Source organism: Triticum dicoccoides, chromosome 7A, assembly GCF_002162155.2.
Source record: "Triticum dicoccoides isolate Atlit2015 ecotype Zavitan chromosome 7A, WEW_v2.0, whole genome shotgun sequence".
Lineage (NCBI taxonomy): Eukaryota > Viridiplantae > Streptophyta > Magnoliopsida > Poales > Poaceae > Triticum > Triticum dicoccoides.
Window position 1 is genome coordinate 718,403,346 of NC_041392.1, and position 23,401 is coordinate 718,426,746.

The 23,401-nt window shown below is 43.7% G+C and overlaps 1 protein-coding gene and 1 pseudogene across 5 annotated transcripts; one reads left to right on the forward strand and one right to left on the reverse strand.

Moving 5' to 3' along the window:
- Window positions 1-5,358: 5,358 nt before the first annotated feature.
- LOC119330005 lies at window positions 5,359-8,573 on the reverse strand (annotated as a pseudogene).
- Window positions 8,574-14,631: 6,058 nt separating this feature from the next.
- Window positions 14,632-20,215, forward strand: LOC119328581 (receptor-like cytoplasmic kinase 185). Of its 5 annotated transcripts, none has more exons than XM_037601556.1 (16): window positions 14,632-14,757; window positions 14,835-15,064; window positions 15,169-15,319; window positions 15,453-15,726; window positions 15,811-15,854; window positions 15,965-16,220; window positions 16,329-16,557; window positions 16,673-16,823; window positions 16,939-17,334; window positions 17,874-17,981; window positions 18,076-18,334; window positions 18,539-18,767; window positions 18,870-19,017; window positions 19,096-19,293; window positions 19,704-19,782; window positions 19,884-20,215. In XM_037601556.1, the coding sequence occupies exons 3-15, from the start codon at window positions 15,176-15,178 to the stop codon at window positions 19,734-19,736; spliced, it is 2,469 nt and encodes an 822-aa protein (XP_037457453.1). In that variant the 5' UTR covers window positions 14,632-14,757; window positions 14,835-15,064; window positions 15,169-15,175; the 3' UTR covers window positions 19,737-19,782; window positions 19,884-20,215. The 5 variants fall into 5 exon arrangements, with proteins under 5 accessions (XP_037457453.1, XP_037457458.1, XP_037457452.1 ...); XM_037601561.1 differs by having other exon boundaries at window positions 15,453-15,493; XM_037601555.1 differs by having other exon boundaries at window positions 15,453-15,854.
- Window positions 20,216-23,401: the final 3,186 nt, after the last annotated feature.

A 23,401-nucleotide genomic window follows, 5' to 3' on the forward strand; every position in this document is an offset into this window, starting at 1 on the left:
ATTGATTAAGAAGGATCCAGGCTTAGTTTTTCATTTTGATGTTTTAGACTTGTTTAAATCTTAGTCAAAGTTAGGTTTGACCAGATTTCAAATGAGCAAAACAAAATTCAAAAAAATAAAAAAAGGGAAAAACATAGGTCCAACATCCATAGAGCATGTCAAATTTGAAGTTCTAACATAGGTCCAACATCATTCAAACATACTTCTAACATAGGTCCAACATCATCCAACAGAAAATACAACATTATTCATAATGTTTCATAATTATTCATAAATAGCGTTGGGGCTTCTGTCTGTTCCTTGAGCTTCTTGCCATCACTTTGCTCCTCGTGCACCTTGTGCTCATCGCTTCTTCTCTTCTCCTCTTGGTACCTTGCGCATCTTCTTCAAACCTACCATAGAGTTGTGCAAAACATAAAGGGTAATGAAATCATGTCAAGTGATAAATGTACAGTAGTATTTGACCCTTGCAAGATTTACATACCTAGCAGAACTCACAACAACAGAAGGTTGGTCACCATTTGGAGCCTCACTTGGATCACCATGATCACCATTTGGAGCCTCACTTGTATCACCATTTGGAGCCTCACTTGGATCATCATTTGAAGCCTCACTTGAATCATTATTTGGAGGATATTTTGGATCATCGTCAAAATCATGTGGCTGTTGACCTTCATCATTTGGAACCTCGTCAAAATCCTCATCTGATGCAACCGGGTGTTGACCATCATTTTCATCATCTGTTGAGGCAACCGGCTGCTGACCAACATTTTCATCGAAGCCTTCATCAAAACTCTCTCCGAACGTTGGATCTACTGTGTTATCATAATACTTACCGAAATGACCAGACCCACCACACCTTGTGCACTTACGCTTCCTCGCTCCAAGTCCAGCCCCTTTGCTGCGAGGTCTGATCCGACTCTTCTACCTGCTGCTCTCTTCAGAACTGGAGCGCAAAGCTTGAATCCAGGGTCCACCATGTCCCATTGTTGTTTTCCCTCCATAGCAGGCAAGGCATAAGCATATGTGGCTTTGAACCTTGCAACAGAGTAGTAATCATGCATATACTGCTGTATGTTCCCTGCTGGACCTGGGAGAGAAGTGATGAAAAACAAGGCATGAATGCATGGCAACCCAGTTATTTGCCATTGCCTACAACTGCAAGTTCTAACTTCTAAATCCATAGTATATCTCCATTCCCTCTTCTCTTTATCCAAATATGATATCTCTACTGTGGTACCCGAGCAAAGAGTCATGTTCATTTCCAAGCCTGTTGTTTTCTGCTTCAGTTCATTCATCACAGCTGGGATGATAATGTGGCCCATGAATTTTGCCTCGGCTATTCCTGCACGATAATGAAATTTCTGCATGTATTCTACCCTTATCCTGTCAAGCAAATCCACCACATAATGACCCTTTAGTTTTCGGATCGTTGAGTTGAAAGACTCTGCTAGATTATTGTGCACATAGTCAACTTTGATCAGTTCACTGAATTGGCTTCTGGACCATAACTTGGAGTGGTGTGTTTCCAAGTATTCTTTCACTTTGGGATTCATGTATAACGGTCTCAAGTGATACTTGTGCTTCTTCACACTGCAAGTCAAAGATGCTGGCCATAAATTGTCGGTATACACCTTTCCTTTGAATTTCTTCATGAAATTTGCAGCAAGGTGACGCATGCATTCCCTATGCTCTACTCCAGGGAACACATTGTCCACGACCACTTCTGAACCTTTGCAGGCATCTGTATGAATGACCAACCCATTGGGATGTGCAATAGCCCGTCACAGATTATGCAAAAACCAAGTCCAACTCTCCTCAGATTCTGTCTCCAGCACACCGTAGGCACCTGGAAATACAAAACTGTGTGCATCAACTACACAAGCTGCTACTAACTGTCCTTTAAACCTTCCTGTGAGAAAAGTGGCATCAATAGCCAAATAAGGCCTGCAGCCTGCCAAAAAACCCCGGCGACAAGCCTCAAAGCAGACAAAACCCCTCCTAAAGCATTCCTTGGTCTTTGTCACTCCCCTGAATGTGTACTCCACGGTGTGGTGATCAATATCTACAATACTACCTAGGCTGGTCCTCTCCACTTCACCTTTGAATGAATACAACAATTGAAAACTTTTCTGTCAGTTACCATAAATAGAATTCATAGCATGTTGTTTACCATTGAACAACCTCATGTATGGTAAATCTATCTTGAACTTATCTTTAATGTTCTTCTGCAATTCCTTTGGACCCACTTGCTGGTTTTCTTTCACCCACTTCTTTACTTCTTCTGCCACCCATCTTGACTTGGCTCTACTAATTGTATCCTTCCTAAGGGTTGATTCCTGGCATGTGTGCTCAAAAGAGTTCACTTTGACCTGAACATTAGTGCTATTTCGCATTTTAGATGCAAGCAGCCTCCATGGACAACCCTCAGTCGGACAGTGCACTCTGTAACATACTTGATCACTCTTGTCAACTTTGAAAGTACGTTCTACCTTGATGCATTATGTCACAAGTGCATTTCTACACTCAGTCATGGATGCAAAAACGGTACCTTCTTCCATATGAGGGTTCAAATGGTCCCATTCAACAGCTGCAAGGTCTTCGTCCTCACCCACCGCGTCATCGTCCACACGGACTGCATTGTGAGCCTCATCTTGGTTTTCAGCCCGAGGTGCCCGTCGTAAATTCTGAATAACATCAGAATATAGCTTCTCTTCATCAACCCCAGAATTGTAGTCATCAGGCTCCACTTCAAGGGGGACCCTACTGCCGTTGCCCACACTTGTCGAGCCACCACGTCGTCGTGCACCAACAAAACTGTTCTGGCTAGAGATGCCATTACGATGACTTGGTTCTTCCCGAGATGTTGCACCCGTCATCCTAGGCTGCTCAAGCACATCAATTTGCAGCCTCACATGAAAATCATCTTTCTCTTTATGCCTAGCAAACATGGTAGCTAGCTCCTCATCATTACTAATTGTAACCCATTTATTTTCCCCATCATAGTATTTGTATACCACTTCATCACGCAAACCCCAAGGATATTGGCTACAAATTACCTCCTCAAATTGTCTGAAACTCCAATTACTAGCCATTGGCAACCGATAATCGAAACCTCCTTGGTATTTCTTTTTATCCTTTGCATCGCACATGTACCGGTCCCTTCTAATGTGCACCAAGAAAGCAAACCGCAACTCCATCCTAACCGACGAAAAACAGAGACGCAATCAGCATACTAATTGGTCAAACCTACTCGAATCGACTGTTCAAATGCACAACTAAGCTCAATCTAAACAGGAGGCGTGACTTACCCCTCGGGAACCCAGTCGTGGACGCGGCGGATCTCCGGCCCGACGCCTGCCTCGCCAAATACTCCGGGGTCGCCGCTGCTCGCCATTTCGCCCTGGGGTTCTTCCTCCTAGCTCAAACAGCTCCAGCAGCCCCCCACCTTTGAGCGCTCCGGCCGGGCGCACGGAAGGAGGCCGCGCCGCGTGTCGAGCAGGTGGCTGGCGCCCCACCCGTTGCGTCGCAGGAAGGTGGCGGGCGTCGCAGGTAGCGGTGGACCGTCGGTGTAGGACGGTAGCGGCGGAGCAGGCCGTGCAGCTGGTGGCGGGGCAGGTGCTGGCCGCGGCGCAGGTGGCGGCGGCGGCGCAGGACGGCCGGCCGGCGGATGGGTAGAGTGGGCGTCAATTTGGCCGGCTAGAATCCTACGAATAATTTGGGGATTTTTTGCAAGGGCCCACATGTCAGCTCCAAACCGACGTCCATGCGGTCCCACGTGTAAGGTCCGGACCCACAACCCCTAACGGCGGCGGACGGAATGGACTCAAATCTGGCCGTTTGGCCTCGTCATAGTAGCTGTGCATGGACTAGGGGCAAAACTGAGCACAATTCGCATCTGAGGGCAAAACTGAGCACATGGACACCACTGAAGGCAAAAGGATAATTAACCCTATAATGAGTGCTTACGGCTACTTCAGTTTATTCTGTTTGTTCTATCCGATCTTAATGAATCAACACGCAAAGCCCTTGCGTATTCCGGAAAAAGAAAAACATGGGTCTCTGCCATATTTTTTGTTTTGTTTTGAGTTGTTGAAGGTGTTGTTGTGTCCGATCTGGGCGAAAATTTTGGGACGGGCATGCTGAAGCCGGGGTGGTAAGGGATGCTATACTTTTTGCAAAAGACTCAGGATTTAACAAGCTGGTCATCTTAGCTTTCTGACTGCCTTTCTTCTGGTTCACAAGCTGAGCTCATCGTTGCTGGACAGAACGTCTATTAGGATTGTGGTACTATAGTTATGGCATCAACTGAACGCTGAAACTTTGATTTTGTTTTCTTTTAATTTTATTATGCATGTAATCAAGTTGCACATCATATTGGCCTTGTGTGCATCAGTAAGGCACCGGAGCTGTTCTATGTCCTCCTCTGTACTGAACAAGCTTTGTTGCATCAATAGAACTCTGTTGATATTATGAAGAAAGGAAAACTCTGTTTAATTCAAACTCTTCAGAATTGGAGTTACCGAGATTCTTTCGATTCTAGCCTCTGCTATAATTCTTTGTGGAACCCCAGTACAAGACCGCGCAAACAAACAACAAATTCATCGTGATGCCGGACCGTTTTACTTCATCTTTCAAGAGCTGGCAAATGTATACCAGCAGAGAGAGTTTGAGCTTTCATCACTCATGTTCTATCAGTACAGATTTTTTTTTGTGCACAAACATGCTCCTGACTATATGTCCCTATGACATGGTGTTTTTTGTAATAGTACATCTTAGTATATTTTAGAATGTAGGTACATTATTCATTAGATTAAATAACTGGAAGAGTCAATTCGTTTGAAATGAACTTGTAGGCTGTAGCATCAGGGCTCATAACTTCTTTTGGTGAAATGACCTGACTTTATTAGTTAGATAAACAAACTAAACTGGACTGAAGAAATTGAACCATACACGGACAAGAGCGGCCTCTGATATAACCTCAAATTTCTTCAAACATTGGTTGTCACAGACAAAGAAAAGCCCCGGTTTACAGTTAATTTTAGATCGTCTGGTTTGGTTTTGGTGCCTCATCTTGTGAACATGACAGCGTCAGTAGCTTTTCCCTGGCATTTGCCGAAACATTTCGTTCAGCTGCAACAATTTAATACTGAAACAATTTCTCAGGCCGCGTTCTCATCAGGAAGCGCAGATCATCCGACTACAAGGCACACTGTCATCAGCCTCCTCATCTTTCAGGTGTTGTCGACACAATGACCGGATGATTAGCAAAACATGCTGCAGGGCAACCCCAGGATTTCAGTTGGTATTCGCCAAAACAAACCGCAAATTCATCGCAGTGCAGAACCAAACGAGCAGTAAGATGTCGTGCAGCAAAATTTAAGTAGATGTTTTGTATGGCTTGAAGATTTGACAGCTCTTCGTTAGAGCAAAATGTAACGAAGTTTACTCGGGGTACCAGTTAGTACATAGGAATAATCACTCCCTAACATGGTGCAAGACTCCCCAACAGAGAAACATACTAACTCACTCCAGGATCAGGATATAGAGAGGTTAAACAGACATCAGGGGATCACAGAATCTGAGCAACATAGCATCCCACTAATTAAGATCTACTCCTAATAATCTGCAGGCGGCACTCGCTAATGATGGTGCTGAAGAGATCCTGCGTCTTGCCCGGCAAAAGAAGCCTCCATCGCTGCAGGAAAAGCAATACACAAAACAGAGCGTCAGTTGGATGCTTGATAGCCTTGCGTGTAAAAAAATTACTACATCATTTCAGACGTTCCAGAGAGCCCACCAGAGAGCAGTAACCCCAAACCAAATATAGCCTATGCTCCCACTCCTCTCATATTAGTTCTCTTGTTTCAGTTTCAGTTTCAGTTGATCAGTTGTTTCAGTTTCCCCGAACAGGGGACATCTATATTAAGTATCTGTTCTCTTGTTTGGATTTCCAAACGAACTTTTAGCATCAGAGTTTGACCAAATATGGGGTTTGGACTCCCATTACAGCGATACATACATTTTGTGTTGTAAGTCTGTTACCAGTGGAGATGCAAGTTTTACTTCTTTCAAGAGTTGGCAAATGTACATGAACATACAGAGATGCAAGTTTTACTTCTTTCAGTAGCTCCAACGATGGCGCACCAGGAGAAACAACCCTCTTAAATACAGGTTGAAACAAGGCATGATGAGAAAGGAAGGAAAAGGAACATGACAATTAACTTTTTTCCCTCTCTAAAAGAGGGGCAGGCACAAAGTCTTGAATAGTAACCAAAACAGTCACTACAGAACATTACATAAATGAAAGAATTCTTCCCAGCTACACTGAAATGCTGCAGACTGCAGATTATTCAATGCTACTTAGTACATAAGATGGGAAAGGGATTGGTTTACTCACTGTGAAGGGGGGCACCTAAGACGTTGATCACCTTACCAAAGCGCTTCGAGGTGAGCTGTGCCCACTCACAGATCCACGGTAAAGTTTCTTCGAGGCCGGTATTCCACGCAGAAAAATCGCCCGACCACCATACTGTGTCTCTGATCCTTGGTTCTATTATCAGCTGCTCAAGAACAGAAGCATTTCCCAAGATACAGCATGCCAGCTCCATCTGAGCCTTGTAACAACGAAACCCGCTCATGAAGACCGTCTTGAGATGATCATGGCGGCGCATATCCGCCACCTCACCGCTGGACCAGCCACTGGACATCTTACACATCATCTGCATTGGAAGCTTGCAATCATTGGTCAAACGAATAAAAATACAGTTTTTTTACTTGAAGGTCCATATATTAATCTTTCTAAATAAATAAAATGACACTCACATGCAAGTGCAATGACTCCAGTCTGGGTGCAAGATCCAAGCAATTGGCCAGTTGAAGAACTTCATTATCAGCATTTGGGTCGTTAGAGTTGACAATTAGTTTACAAGTCATATGCCTCAAACGCAAAAACATTCCTTGTTGTCTTGTTGGCAGCTTCTGCAACTGAAACATGATCCGAACAGATAAGATGACGCTGACAGTAACACCAACTTTGAAGAACTATGAGGTGAACAAAAAAAGGAAAGACCAGCTAACTTGTGCATATTCTGATATGAAAGATTGCAGATGTAATGTCTTCACTGGCAAAATGCCTGGAACTGCAGTGAATGCATGTGCCAGTGCTTTAGTGCCATTAAACTTCATTGTTGCCTTCTCTAGTTTTGAGCAACCATGAAGCACTATAGGGATCACTCGCCCTATGTACTCAAAATGAGCAAGATCAGTAGCATGAAACTCAACCATCTGGATGTCCATTCCGGCAATCAGCAAATGTTGAAGTTTATCGAGTTTGTGTGGTATGATTAAGTCATCCACACCATAGCAGCACATGATCTCTAAGTCCTCAAGTCTTGAACATTTTGCAAGCAAGCCTGGAAAATCTCCAAATATCTTAACAGAGTCCAAAACAAGCCTTCTGAGTATAGTAAAGCCAGACATTTCTGAGCGTGGCTTTATAGAAACACTGGCTGAGAAATAAGGACTGCACAAATGAGCTACCTTGACCCTCTAAGGCCTCGAGAGGGAAGTGGTGAAATTTTAATGGGAGATAAACTTTCTTGAGATTAAAATCTATTATAGTTGCCATTGATGAAGCGGCAAACTGAATCCACCTGTCAAGATGATCAGCGTACTCTTTGTGCATGCCGCATGTGATGCTGAACTTATTGATTCCTAACCCACTATGCTGCTGAATAACCAAATTTACAGTCTCAATGAACTTCGCTCTTTTTATTTGGGCACTATGCTGATTAGCGGTGTAAAATTTCGAATCATCGGGGCCATGAAAACATAGATCGGAGTGGAATGTCCAGAGCATTCTCCAACTTGTTGAAACCATGCTTGTCCTGACGGCCTCTTTCAGTGGCAGCAGTGAGATTATAACCGGCTGAACCTCCTGCGACACGAGAGGGCCTGAATTATTAGAGGGGCTGCATTTTAACTAAAAGTAACTCGTTGACACAATGAGTTCAAAGTGCATGTATTTTGAAGGAGAAATACGAGCAGATGCAAACTGCAACCTATTGCTGTAGAGGGGTTTAACTGTAACTAATACTAATTGGTACACACAATGAGCTGAAAGTTCAGAGATCTGAACCAGAAATCTGAGCAGATGCAAGGTGCAGTTTCACCAATTAAGCAAGGTACCCTAAACATTGAGGAACTAATAATGGAATGGAATTTACCGCTGGAAGGTCCTCCATGCGGAAGGACGGCCCGTCGGCGACGCCGTGGTGGTTCTCCGACCTGCTCCGCTTGGCCGCCGCCGCCTCTTCCATGGGCTGCTGCAGGCAAGGAGGGAGGAACCCTAGGTTAATAGAGAAAGGGAGGGCACTCCGCAGATCGATCCATCCACCGGGAAAACCTAGGAGACAGGGTTGGGGACCCCTGCTCACCTGTCGATCTGGAGAAGAGGGAGGAGGAGCTGCTTCGTCTTCTCCGGCTCCGGCCATTACTGCTGCTCCTCTCCAACCCGGCGAGCTCAGTTCAATTTGCCGGTTTTGTTTTTCCTTTTTTGAGGAGGAGGTGGACACTCCCACTCCGCGATGCAAATGGAATTAGAGGTGCCACCGTAGTATACCTGGCCTAGACCTGGCCAAACCTCGGGCCGGGCCTATTTTTTGGACCCGAGCCCGGCCCGAACACGCAAAAGCCCGACGAGCCTCGGGCCGGGCCCCTTCAGAAAAACATAATTTTGACGGGCCTGGGCCCAGCCCGGCCCGACCAACGGGCTGAGTATCTAGACCCGAGCCCGGTCCGGGAGCAGCGTCGGGCCGGGCTGCCCATGGCCAGGTCTAACCTGGCCAAACCTAGGGTCGGGCCTAACAAGCCCGAGGCAAAAAACCTAGGCCCGGGCCCGGCTCGGCCATCGGGCCTGGTTTTTGGGCCGAAGCCTGCCCCGAACGCGTAAAAGCATGTCGGGCCTCGAGCCAGGCCCATTCAGAAAATCGCAAAAATGACGGGCCCGGGCCCTGCCATCGGTCTAAAAAACTAGGCCCGAGCCCAGCCCAGGAGTAACGTCGGGCTGGACCGGGTCGGGATTTTTCGGGCCGGGCTGCCCATGGCTACACCATAGCTACTCAAAGCTGCCAGTTCAGGTTGCTCGCGAGTGACCCGGCTTATAAAATGTTCATTTGAATTCAATTCTGCATCATCGGATTAAAAACATTTCCATCAAAATTTCAAATTTGTTCATCGAACTACAAAAAATGCTCATAAATTCGATTAAACTTCATCATTTTCAAAATTTGTTTATTGAATTCAATATTTGTTGATCATTTTTAGAAATGATCTTGAATATAAATTTTGTTCATCAAGGTCAAAAAATGTTCATCCAAATCAAAAATTGTTCGTCAAATACAAAATATTGTCCATCATTATTAAAAATTCTCATATTTTTTCATCAAAATAGAAAATGATCATTAAAAAAAGTGTATTATTTTGAAATAATGAATATTGTTGAATTCAAAACAGTTTTTCAAAATTCATAAATTTTTAAATTTTTTATAATCCTGAATTATTTTTACATAAAATAAAACAAAAACAGAAAAGTAAGAACAAAAGCGAAAACGAAAAAAACTGAGAGTGTCCCGCCCCGCGCATGGGCCGACCCAACAGGGCGCGGGGGGCTGGAGGGTGCGCGCTTCCGTGGCTGGGGGCGCCCAGGTCGCCAAATACGGCCACCCGACCGGGACGGCCAGCTCAAGGCTAAACGGGAATGTCACGTTACGGCCCACCATCACACGTTTGGTAACTAGGCCGTGTCAGCCTGTTGTAAACGAGTCAGGCCTCGGGACGTTCAGCCCACATGGGCATGTCCTTTGGGCTGTTTTGGGCGCGCGCACACACACATACTTCCTCCGTCTCAAAATACTTGTCATCAAAATGAATAAAAGGGGATGTATCTAGATGTATTTTAATTCTAGATACATCCCTTTTTATCCATTTTAATGACAAGTATTTTCGGACGGATGGATATTAGGCAAAACGTCAACGGTTGTAACCGTGCAGGGTCATGCCCGTGACAAGCCGAGCATGCGACTCACAACCAACTTGGTCAACTTTGGTACTACTCCGCAACAACATCGAAATTTTTGGAGAAAAAAAATTGCTCGAGTGCACAACCTGTAAGTGTTGCTTCTAAAATTCTAACAACACCCTTCAATGGGCAGACATGAAACACCCAACCATCGTCATTATTCGTCTTTGTGAAACGTCATCGAAAAATCAATTGATGTTTTCAAATATGAAATAATGAATTCTCTTAGACATACCACAATACAAATCAGAAACCCAAAAGATGACTGTCACTGCATTGATGTGTCTTCATAATTGGATTCATATAGCAAGTTACATGATGACCATTTTTACAAGTTTGACATTGGTTTTATATGCAACCTCGATTGCTGATTAGCTCTACCATCAGAAGCTGGTGGTACCATGGCCGCAACAGATGTGACTATTGCTGCCAGTCTCGTACCTTAAGATTTTCCCTTCTATTTATAGTTCACACCCTTTTGTAATGAAGAAAACTTTACAACATCTCTAACTATAATATTTAACACTTTGTGATATTCATAAATCGCTTCCGTGCTCATATTCGACGAGACTTTGTTGGCATCGGGAACTCCTGTTATTCCTTCAAATTTTACTTTAAATTTCAGAATGAACTAATAAGCTGAATTAAGTTGACGCGGAGCCACATCTCATGTTCCAAATTGACATCCCGAAAAACCCTACCCTCAATCAATTCATTGTTCGACATGTTGGCCACTGTTCATGCCGAATGACCATTGGTTGTGATGTTAAAGAGTTAAAGTAGAGGGCGTGGACTTGTAAAGGGTCATGAGAATGCTTATCACATTACAGATGTGTGTTATTGTTTGATCTCCTGTTGCAACGCACGCTCATATTTGCTAGTAATAATAAAACACATATGACTTTGACTTTAAACATGGCTTGTTGTTGGGAATAGACAAATATAGCTATATCCATATTAAATTCTATCAAGTTTTGATTCTCAATGTAGAGTCAACCAATGCATAAGAGAGTGAGTGAATCATGCATGTAGCGTTAATGTGTTATCTAGCACTTAAGTAGGTCTTCCTTGGTCGATGTGATTTGTAAGATGAACCCAGTAAACCGGAAGTAAGAGAGTATATCTAAAAAAGTAGTAATATAATATGTCAAAATATTCATCATCAAAATGAAAATACATTTGATGATAAGATAACTACGAAGTAGAAAAGTTCAATATAAATAGATGATACTCCCTCTGTAAACTAATATAAGAGCATTTAGATAACTAAAGTAGTGATCTAAACACTCTTATATTAATTTACGGAGGGAGTAACATTTTACTTCTCTAATGAAAATGGTGGGACAAATAAGAAAAAAGAGGACATGCGGCACACACTCCAGTTCTGTCGCCATCAAGTTAGGCAGCGGATATAGCGACACCGGTGCATGAGGGCAAGAATGAAATAACATGTGATAAGGACCAACCAAGTAGAGGGCCAGATGTGTTCACTTAATCCTCGAGTTCATGGGCAACGTAAATCGTGTGATTATATGTACATTTTTCTTACATAATTTTTTTGTGTGATTATAAAAAACATATATGAATTAGTGAATTTTTTTGAGGAATGATTTAGTGAGAAGAATATATGAAAAAATAAAAAAATACTTGTTAATGGGACGCACCCGATGGCCGACCAACTGAGTCCGCTGGAGGCGATGCGCGCAGAACGCAGGGACAAGGCACTCTGAAGCAAATCTGTCCTCTACTGTATCAAACTGGACTTTTGCAACAAAAGTTGCTTTTAGAAAAGTGATCATATATGGAAAACACAAATATTTTTAAAATGTCCATTTTTGAAAAACATGAATAATTCTTAAATTTTGTACATTTCTTGAAAACATGAATGATTATTTAAATTTACAAAATTTTCTTAGAATGCAAACATTATTTCCAATTTTTATTTTTTTCTAAAACATAAAAAAATCCAATATATGAACATTTTTTGAAAATGCGAACACTTATATAGCGGCGGAGGATATGCGGGAAGGTAACCCTAAAATGCTTCCGAACCCGTAGATATAGCGGCGGATGGGAAGTATGCAGGCCGCTCGTATATTTCTTACGGGCCGGGATGGATATAGTGTTTCTGTTCGGGCCAAAAAAATGGCAGAAGCGCTATATGCGCCAGAATTATGGTTTTGTGATATCTGCTAGAGTTGCTCTTAGTACACCTTCACAATTGTACTAACTGAGCTCTCGGTGTGTCTGATCTTGATGGTGTTGGACGGTGTAGGATACCGTGACCAGGTTAGGACATGCAGTCCTGTGAGTTTTCATGGATTGCCCAGATTACTTCAGAAATAATTATGTCAGACTGGGGCTGATCGTGAATTGGCTAGGGTTTTGTCCATGGTTTGAGGCTGTGGGTTCAATCCAAAAATGAGAAACGGTTTGGATTAGGTTGAGTTGAAAAAACATAACGTTTGGTTTGGTCTGGATTCTAGCTAAATTTTCTTGATTGGCTTGGTTTGAATCCTGACCACCGTCGTAGTTTCCTATGGGCTAGACTGGCTTTGGTCGGACGTGAAACAGTTTTCTGGCTTAGACACAACCCTGCAACGATATAAAACGATGCAAACTTAGCTTAGCACAGGCACCGGAGTAGAAAGTGGCCGACAGATGGTAAACGTGTAGTGGTACTAGCTAGCGGGTTGTTGGTGGTCGTCCATATCGTGGCCAGCTCCAGCCTAAGCAGCCTTTGATCCGGCCATGTGTTGGTAAACGTGCTCTTGGTGTGAAAATGGGCGTCCTTTCCTCCATCAAAGACGCATGTGACACCCACATCTTTTATAACTTTAGTTGTGCTATATATAATTTGCTACAACTTTCTTTGGGCTTTAACAATTTGCCACCCTTTAGATTGTAAATTGATCCATTGCCATCTTTTACATTAAACTTTGCTATTTTGCCCTCTGTCAGGTGGATCCTGCAACAAATGTCCAAGATACCCCTTTCTTCCCTGGATTGACCACGAACTGGGAGGTCTCGATCTCTGGTCGTTCCCCTTCCTCTCGCCCGCAAGAACTCGCGAAGACGACAGCGACGGCGAGTTGCGGTCGGGGCTTCTCGACGGCGGCGGCGACTTGCACTTGGTGGTCCTCCACGCCGGCGGCCGGATCCAGCCCAGGAAGGTGTTGCCCTCTCTCTCTCGCCCCCTCCCTCCCGTCCCCTAGGGTTACGCGACTCGGGCCCGGGCTTGGCCGCCGGCCGCCGAGTGCACTGCTCCCGTGGGGGCTGCTTGAGCCGCTGCTTGTGCGCCGCCGCCGCTGCTTGTAAGATCTTGCCCGGCGAGGAGCAGCAAGGGCCGGCGAGGAGCAGCAGGAAGGTGCAGGAGAGAGTGCAGCACGAGTTCATCCCTCCCATGTACTCCCTCCGTTCTGAATTACTTGTCGTAGGTATGAATGTATTTAGATGTATTTTAGTTCGAAATACATCCATTTCTGCGACGAGTAATTTGGAACGGAGGGAGTATTATGTTTGGGTCAAACAATGTACAAGGGCATACTAGTCCTCTATTTTCTTTACTTATATTGTCTATTATTTTCAAAGTTTGTTTTTGTGTTGAAAAGTGGCAAAAGATCAAAGTCCAAACAAAAGAGTGTCATCAGATCAATTACAAAGTAAAGGGTGGCAAATTACCAAAGTCCAAAGAAAGTGGTGGCAAATAATCAAATCCCCCCGTCTAATCTTAAGCCGTCTCTCATACTGCTTAGCCTTACTCCAGCCGGCAGACCCAGCGTCTCCAATCACCACACCGGCCATACTTGACGGCGAACCAGCATCCTGTTACCGAGGAAGACTCTTTCCCTGCTGCCGCTCACCTCCTGTCAGCAAGGAGCGCACGCCGGCGACCACAGTGAAGCGCAGCAGTGCTGAGGGCAGAGCTTCGGAGATACACACCGGGAAACTGGTTAGTTGTCGCTTGGGATTTCTTTTTGGTTTAAAAATCAACGAATTATGGTGCGGATCCTCACAGATCCGTGAATCGGGTATGAACCCAGATCTAGATCGGATTCGAAGCCCATTCCACTGTATCCGGTACTAGCAACGGAGATGATGCATGGCTATGTACTAGAGTAATTGCGAATGTTAATTAAGCATAATCTCTTGTCTTATACGCTGCTAGATTATCTCTTTGTCAGGAAGAAGAGGATCATCGGTGTCTAGGATAAGCCTGGGTGGGAGAAAACAGCAGCTTAAAGTCAGCATGGACTTTAAGCTCCAGTTGCTTGAAGCTATTACAAACAAATTTTCAGAGGATCAGAGAGTTGGCAGCGGCGTGTATGGAGATGTTTATAGGGTATGACTAGTTCTCAAATACCACCGCTGGCTACAAGCGCGGTCGTGTATGCTAACAAGTTACAAGTGATTTTTACAGGCGGTGCTTAATGGGGAAGACATTGCTGTGAAGAAACTCCATTACTTACGAGGATTTGATGATGGGCAATTTCACAGTGAATTCTGTCACCTTATCAAGGTCTCTCACAAAAATGTTGTACGCTTAATTGGCTACTGCCACGAATCTCGGAAGGAATACAGGGATCACAATGGGGAAACTGTTTTTGCCAATAAAATGGAGAGACTTCTCTGCTTTGAATATATACATGGCGGGAGCGTCGATAAACATATTGCAGGTATGTACATACAAAACAAACGATTCAGCAGTTTCATATGTCTAACTGATACGCCCTTTCTTTCCTTCCAATTGCAGATGAATCTTGTGGTCTTGATTGGCCCACATGTTACAAAATCATTAAAGGGACATGTGAGGGGTTAAATCATCTTCACAACTCGTGCAATAAGCCTATTTTCCATCTGGATTTGAAAACTTCTAACATATTGCTGGATAATAGCATGAAGCCAAAAATTTCAGATATTGGTTTATCCAAACTTATTAATACGACAGAAACACGTAAAAAAAGAGATATTCAGAGGAACACAGTAAGTCGATTATGTTAGAAGTCCACAATTTATGCTGATATATTGCTTTAATACATTTTTTGAATTACACTAATTGCATCTGTTATGCTGATGACATCATGCAGAGGGTACATGCCACCGGAATACGTAGACATGGGCTTAATATCTAAGAAGTTTGACGTGTTCAGTTTGGGTATCATAATTATAAAAATGATGGCTGGAAATATGGGTTACTCTCATTATTTGAAAATGTCACCCAAAGAGTTCATTGAGCTTGTAAGAAAGAACTCATTATCACCCTAGCATGAACATTTATAGGTCTTTTTCACATTTTATGTGTTCATTTATTTTTGCATGCAGTTTATATGCTATCTTTCTATGGGAGTTTATGTTCTGATTTCACATGTAGGTAAGTGAAAACTGGATGAAGAGGTTGCATGCAATGCCGAGGTACTATTCATCGCACGAAATAGACATCCTAAGAGTGATTACATGTGTTGAGATTGCATTAAGATGTGTGGACAGGGACCGGAATAAAAGACCCTCCATAAAAGATATTGTCCATGAACTGGAAGAACTAGAAGCTGAGATTGACAGAATAATGTTACTACCACCTGATCATAGGCAGACCCTCTTGTTTAACCAAGGCCCTGGCCCGGAGTTTCCAAAAATTAACAGCCTATGTATGGCCTGTAACTTGGCCCAATACAAAATTATCCTGGATTTTAAACTCTGTTTAATTGAAGCTATTACAAACGGTTTTTCAGATGATCAGAAAATTTGGAGTGATGGGTATGGAGATGTTTACTGGGTATGTGTGACTAACTATAATATTTCCTACCTCTAGTTGGCAAATTAATAATACCGCCGTAGGCTACAAGCCTACAATCTAGCCCATTGTGCTAATAAGTGGTTTAACAGGCATTGCATAATGGGGAAGAGATTGTTGTGAAGAGGCTTCATTCGTTGCAAGGACTTGATGACAATGGATTTTTGGATGAAATGTATAACCTTACCAAGGTTCATCACAAAAATATTGGACGATTAATTGGCTACTGCTACGAACCCTGCCTTCTAAACATTGAGCACAATGAAGAACTTGTTTCATCAAGGAAAATTGAGCGAGTTCTCTGCTTTGAATATATGCGGGGGGAAAGCCTTGACAAACATATTGCAGGTAAAATATTATGATCAACAATTGGCTCTATATGTGCTAGTTCGCATGCCAAAGATAAATGATTCCCAGGCATAGGCCACTTATCCTTTTCTTTCCCCTAATTTGCAGATGAACCTTGTGGACTTGATTGGCCCATACTTTACAAAATTATTAAAGGGACTTGTGAGGGCTTAAATCACCTTCTTAGTGCACAGGAAAAACCTATTCTCCATCTAGACTTAACACCTGGTAATATATTTCTGGTTAAGGGCAAGACGCCTAAAATTGTAGGTTTTGGTTTGTGGAGACTTATTGACTCAACCAAAATGCATCAAACAAAGATTTTCAAAGTAACACAGTAAGTTGATGGATCATGTTATGAGAAATTTGTTTTTAGAAAACTTTTAAACAAAGTTTTTGTATTGCACTAAGCCACTAAGTGTATATATCTGTGATGCTTATGATATCTGCAGCGGGTACATGCCACCGGAATATGTAGACATTGGCTTTATATCAAACAAGTACGACGTGTTCAGTTTGGGCGTTATAATTATAAAAATGATGGCTGGAAATATGGGCTATTCTCGTTGTTTCAAAATGTCTCCCAAAGAGTTCATTGAGCTTGTAAGGAAAAACTCATTATCTACCATGAGCACCACAATTTTTTTGTGCTTATTAGTTTTTAGCGCAGTCCTTTCGCTATCTTCTAGGGGACTTTATGTTCCGATTTCTCATGCAGGTAAGTGAAAGCTGGACTAAAAGGTTGCATGCAAAGCCAGGGTATTCACCATACGAAATAGACATCCTACGACTGAGTACATGTGTTGAGGTTGCACTAAGATGTCTGGACGCCGACCGAGAAAAAAGGCCCTGTGTAGAAGATATTGTCCATGAACTGGGGGAACTAGAATCTAGGATTAAGACAATAATGTTACTACCTCATGATCATAGGAAGAAGCTCTTGACTAACCTGGGCCTTGGCCAGTACTCTGCAAAAAGTACCAGGATATATATGTCCCATAAGTTGGCCCATGATGGAGCAGTCGCCGCATATAAATCTGATTGGTCCAGGCTTGATTCTCAGTCAGACCCCACTGGTACTGCTCATGGTCAGTCGAAAGACCTAAGTCTCCAGGTATATACATCTATGGAGACTGGTGCAGATTATAATTACTATATATCTTACTTTGTACTGATTTATTCCAGTCTTAATTGTTTACTTAGTGTGCTATTACTAGTTATGGAAATCGCAGTGAACGACCCTACATGCTGTTGGTGGCCTAGAGGCCGGCATAGCCCTGTGATTCGCACAAATGTACCATCAATTTGGCAGAACACATTGAATCTTGTAGTTGTTTGCTTATATGCCTCACAACAGAACATAAGTTTGGCTTATTTTCCATTACAGTTAACGTCCCGTTAAATTGAAATAAAATTGGGTAAGAAATGTCTCTTTCTGTATTTTTTCCTCGGGTATGAGCATATGGAGCGTGCTTGTACATAACTTTTCTTACGTTTAACGCATTACAGTTTTATGCAAGCAGAGTAGGTATGTTTTCAGAGAAGCACAAGTCATATATTCTTTGTTGGATAGAAATATTAAAGTTAACTCAGAAGTGCTAATAAAAACGTTATAACAGCAACCCCTCAATAACCAATGAGCTCTTTATGCAGGCGGAGTCTACTCCATACCATGTGACCTTACAACATTTGAGAGACATCACTGACAACTTCTGTGATAAGCGAATACTTGGTAGAGGTGGTTTTTATGTGGTATATAAGGTAATATTAAAGCATATATGTTTTAATTTTCAAAAAATAAAGAATATCACAAGTTCTCGAAAAACATAAACCATATACATATTACTTTAAACAGGGAGTGCTACCAAGTGGGAAAATGGTTGCGGTGAAGAAACTTAGGCAGCCAACAGCGAGCTCACAGGCGGAATTTGAGGAGGAGGTTAATATCCTTGTGAAGCTAAATCACCCAAATATTGTTAAGCTAGTAGGATACTGCTATGAAACACAACATCTACTCATGTCTCACGAAGGAAAATCAGTCTTTGCCGAGGAAACTCAAACTTTGTTTTGTTTGGAATGTCTACCCAACGGAAGTCTTGATAAGTATATTTCAGGTATGATATTCTACTGTGGAACAACAATTGTTTCTCTACTTCTCATCTTTCCTTGAGATTGCAGTTGTCATATTTTAACCGTTTTCGTTAAAACTGTGTCCACATGAAAGAAAAAGGAGTATATACAATAAAGTTTCGAAGTCCTTGTATCTAGAGAGAATAGCAAAGACAAGAATTATGGACTCCTTTTGTTTATAAACGCAGAGGCATCTACTGGACTTGATTGGCACATGCGCTGCAAAATAATTGAGGGGGTTTCCTATGGTCTACAGTACCTTCATGGGCAATCTAAAGATCCCATTCTTCACTTGGACCTAAAACCTGCGAACATATTGCTCAATAAAATGATGCTGCCGAAAATTACAGACTTTGGTCTGTCAAGGCTGTTTGATCAAAGCCGAACTATTCAGACTGTAAATACAAGTGGAACACTGTAAGTGAATCACCTCTTGATAATCCATTGCCTTTTAGTGGAATGTGTTCCCCTTATCCTTCACTTCACATTTCAAATTCACCCAATAATGTTACAATGCAGAGGTTACATGCCGCCAGAATACCTGCGAGGTATAATCACACCTATGTCAGACATATTCAGTTTGGGTGTAATAATCTTGGAGGTAATAACAGGGCACAGGGACTACCCATATGATATTAGAGCATCTTCCAAGGACTTCATCGAGCTCGTAAGAAAAATCAGTTGAACTTTGAAGATGGAGTCCCGTTTTGCACTATCTCACATTTTACCATTGTACATTTCACAGGAGCTTAAAAAATGGAGAAATAGGCTGCAAAAAGAACCACGGTCTAGATCGCTAGAAATAGATTGCGAACAAATAAAAAGATGCATTCAGATAGGTTTAATCTGCGTGAATCCTGAGCGGACCAAAAGACCTACAATGAAGAAAATTATTGATATGCTTGAAGGCTTGGAAAGTATGGATTGGTACATTAAAAATCAGGTAGCACTAGCACTTGTAACCAAAGTATGGTAACGTCAAGTTGTGTCGCATGACTCATATAATCTATTTAGTCTCCTGTTTTTTTAGAGTATCTATTTATTTTCCTTTCGGCGAGAGCCCAAAACATCATTTCAATATTTGTACCTAGAAAGTGAATAATGTCACAACTAGCTTCAAAATACTGGTTTATATTCGAAGTAATAACCTAGTCTACATGAATAAGCTATGTGCTTAATGCATAACCTGTATGACACTTTGTAACTTTAATTCTTTTTGAATTCAATTTTTTTTAGTCTATTGTAACTAGGATGCTCAGTAGAGTTACACTTCCTAGTTTGCATGTTACCTTCTGAATAAAAGCTACTCCCTCCATCCAAACAACAATTAACCAGCAGTCTGGTCCATTCCAGTTATCAAGCGATGACATCCAGCCGGAGCTTTAGCTCAGCGAAGGAGGTCATCACATATATATTGCTTCCGATCTTCCTGGTATGCCACTTTAAAGAGTGTCAGACTGTGTTTAACAATTCTATAATGTAACTGAGGGATGCAAATCTAATATAAGTTGGCTTCAATTGTTCGTTACACAGGGCTCTGGATCTCCGTTGTGCTACCTTCAATTGGCGTTCATGTTCGACGCGACTGGCTCTGCAAGCTACTCCCTCCGATCCCAAATAAGTGTCCATGCCACTTATTTTGGATCGAAGGGAGTATTAATTTGTCTATTGTACACGTAGTTCTAGCTAGTGCATATCACATATCTGAAATTTTGCTAATTCCTGGAGACATATGCAGTTCTACCTACGGACATGGTTGTCACAAAAGGATGAAAGGCATCAAAGTCTTTCAGAGTTGGAACAAGAAATTACTAGTCAAGCACACTCGTCTGCCATCTTCTATATATATTCTTGTTTGAGTGCTATCTGTTGCCAGTGTTGCACATAAGAGTGGTTAATCTAATACCTTTGGTATATGCATAGTCTGTAAGTAACAAACAGTTTATCTCGCTAGAAATAATTGCTGCACTGAATCAAAAAAACCCATCTGCTACGTCCCCTAGATGTTCTAGCCCATCAGACCTGAACCTGGGTTGCCGCCGTGTGGGTGCTCGCGGATCTTTTGTGAACGTCTAGGGGACGTAGCAGATGGGTTTTGTTGCCAGTGATCATGGCGGATTTTATTTTCGGACGGGCTGTCGCTGCTCGCGGCTCTTTTGTGAACGCCTGTAACACTGAGCATGCTGAAGCCTGTGTGGTAAGGTATGCTGTACTTTTAGCGAAATATTCAGGATTTGACAGGCTCATCTTAGCTTCAGACTGTCTTTCTTCTTTGGTTAACAAGCAGAACTCATTATTGTGCAACTCCATGACATCAAATTGGAGGCTGAAACTCTGAGTTCGTTTTCTTTTACCCATGATATCGCTCAGTCTGCAATACATGATGCCGGCCTTGTGTGCCGTGCGTCAGTAAGGCGCCGGAGCTGTTCCGTGTCCTCCTCTGTACTGAACAAGCGCTGTTGCATCAATAGGACGCTGGTGATTATATGAACAATACTCTGTTTAATTCAACATCTTCAGAATTGGAGTTATCGGGATTCTTTCGATTCTAGCCTCTGCTGAACTGCGCAAACAAACAACAAATTCATCTCGATGCCGAGCCATTCTAATTCATCTTTCAAGAACTGGCAGATGTATACGAGCAGAGAGAGTTTGAGCTTTCATCACTAATGTTCTATCAGTACAGGTGGGTTTTTTTTGGCACAAAATGTTCCTGACTATATGTCCCTATGAGTCTATAACATAGTGTGTTTTTAATATTTATAGTGTATTGTGTTAGATGTGTATAGTCTCTTTTTCGTATATCCCCATTGTATAAGGGGTTTCCTGCACTTTGACACACATGTATATGTAATGGCCTTTGGCTCTCAGTAAAGTTTAGTTGCTCATTTATCCAACATGGTATCAGAGTTTGACTTTTGACGAGTCTCGTTCCTACTACCCACGTCCTTCTTTCTCGAGTTTCTCTGTGGACGATCTTTCTTTCCTTCTCCTTCTCGATCCACCCTGTTATGTGCCTCCTGTGTCACCTCTTCCTCCGGCACCTCCCATTCCTTCTCATTCACCACCGACCCCATCTTCTCCATCCTCCTCCTCCACCTCTCCACCATCATCTCCAGTCCGTCGCCCTCTCTCACCGTTCCCTCTTCACTATACTCGTCGCCCTCGTCTTGAGGATGTCTCCTCTGACGCGCCTTCCACCTCTGGTGCACCTCTCCTCATGCCTCCCCCAGTTCACAACCTCCGGGCTCGGCCTCGCCTTCCGCCTGATCGCTACTTTCCTGATCGGTATGGTCTCTCTGTTATTGCTGAGCCCGCTTCCTATCAGACTGTCATGACTCAATCTGAATGACAACTTGCGATGGCCGAAGAGCTTGCTGCCCTTGAGCGCACTGGCACATGGGATGTAACACCCCCAGTGTCATGCTACAGTAAACTCCTACTAATGGTGCCACATCATCATAATTAAATTTTGCTAATCATCACTTTGTCCCAAACCGGCCTTCAAATTCAAACTCGAAATTTAAAGTCAAAAATTCCAATTTGCCAAACATGAAAACTAAAATGTTCAAAGTGTGGCAAATAATCCCGTGATATTTGTCATGTTCGAACCAACCTCTTTTGGATTTTTAAAGTGCCCCTGGAAATTATTTAGTGATCCAGCAGAATTTAAAATTGGCCTCTTAAATTTCTAAAAATAGTTGGACAACTACTTTCGGCCTTAAAATTTTTGTGACTCTTAGAATTAATGTGCTTGTTTTAGTTGACAAGTCTCTTTTCTATCAAAACTCTTTTAGTTTTACAATTTATAAGAAGACAAAAAAAGGGGTTTAAGAAAAAGGAAATGGCAAAGAGAGAAAGGAAAAGCCCTGACCTCCCCTCTCAGTTGGCCACGGCCCAGCTGGACCGCCAGGCCGGCCCACCCCTCCTACATCTATCCCCACTCCACCGAACCCTAGAGCCCAACCCCACGCCCCCACGATCCCCTCACGCCCCCATCTCCTTCTCCTCGCGTCGCTCTCTTCCTCTGTACGCACATCTGGGCCGCCTGCTATGATCCGCGCCTCGTGCCCGTCATCAACCCCGCGCCCTGAGGAAGTGTCCACGAGCTCCTCCGTCGTTTGCCTCGTCAACCACGACCACGGGATCGGGCTGGACGACTACTCTTCACCCGGATCGAGCACTTCTTCGTTCGGCTGTTGACGCCATTGCCAGAATCCGAAGCCCCTGCAGCTCCTAAACCGCACACCGAGCCTCCTTGTGCTCCTCGGTGAGCCCCTCCTCCGTCTCCCGCTATTTCCCCTTTCCTTACAGTCACCGTAGCCGACGCCCGTATTCCCCCCCTCGTGTCGCGCCTGGAGCCCTGCTCCCGCCCGGGCCAGCGCAAGCCCCTACCCCCTGTCCGTGCCCGCGCTGGCCGCCGCACCATCCCACGCGCCCGCCCCTGGCTCTGGCCGAGGCCCCGCCCGCTGCCTGCTGCTGCTCTTCCTGCTACCAGCCCAGCCGCATGCACCTCGCCTCCGCATGCCCCGCTCACCAGCGCCACGCCCGTGCGTGCTCTGCCACGCACGCACGCCTTCCCGCGCGTGGTCGCGTCGTCGCTCCTCGCGCCCCGTTCCCCCTGCTACTCTGTTCAGCCCGGCGTCGCGGCTCTGCTCCGCCCGCGCCGTCGCCGGCCATGCAGCCCTGTCGCTGCCGCCGCGCCTAACCCTGCCGGCTCCGCTTCGTCCCGCGACCCCGTTCGCCTTAGATCCTGCCTGTCCTGGCCCTGGCCACCGACGCCCCTGTGCCCGTGCGAGGCCAGCCAAAGAGGCCGGTTGTGCCCCTGTCTAGTGGGGCTGGCCCTGCTTAATTAGGAGGCTTAGTCCCCTGTTTAGTGCTAATCGCCCTTTGCACTAACCCCCCTAGCTAACTAAAAATTTCAGATTTGTTTTTATTTAAATGTGACACTGACTAGTGGACCACCCCTCTAATTCTTAAAATTAATAAAACTCTGATAAGTTTGTCCCTATGACACTTGGGCCCCACTGCCCAGTTTTGACTAGTCAACA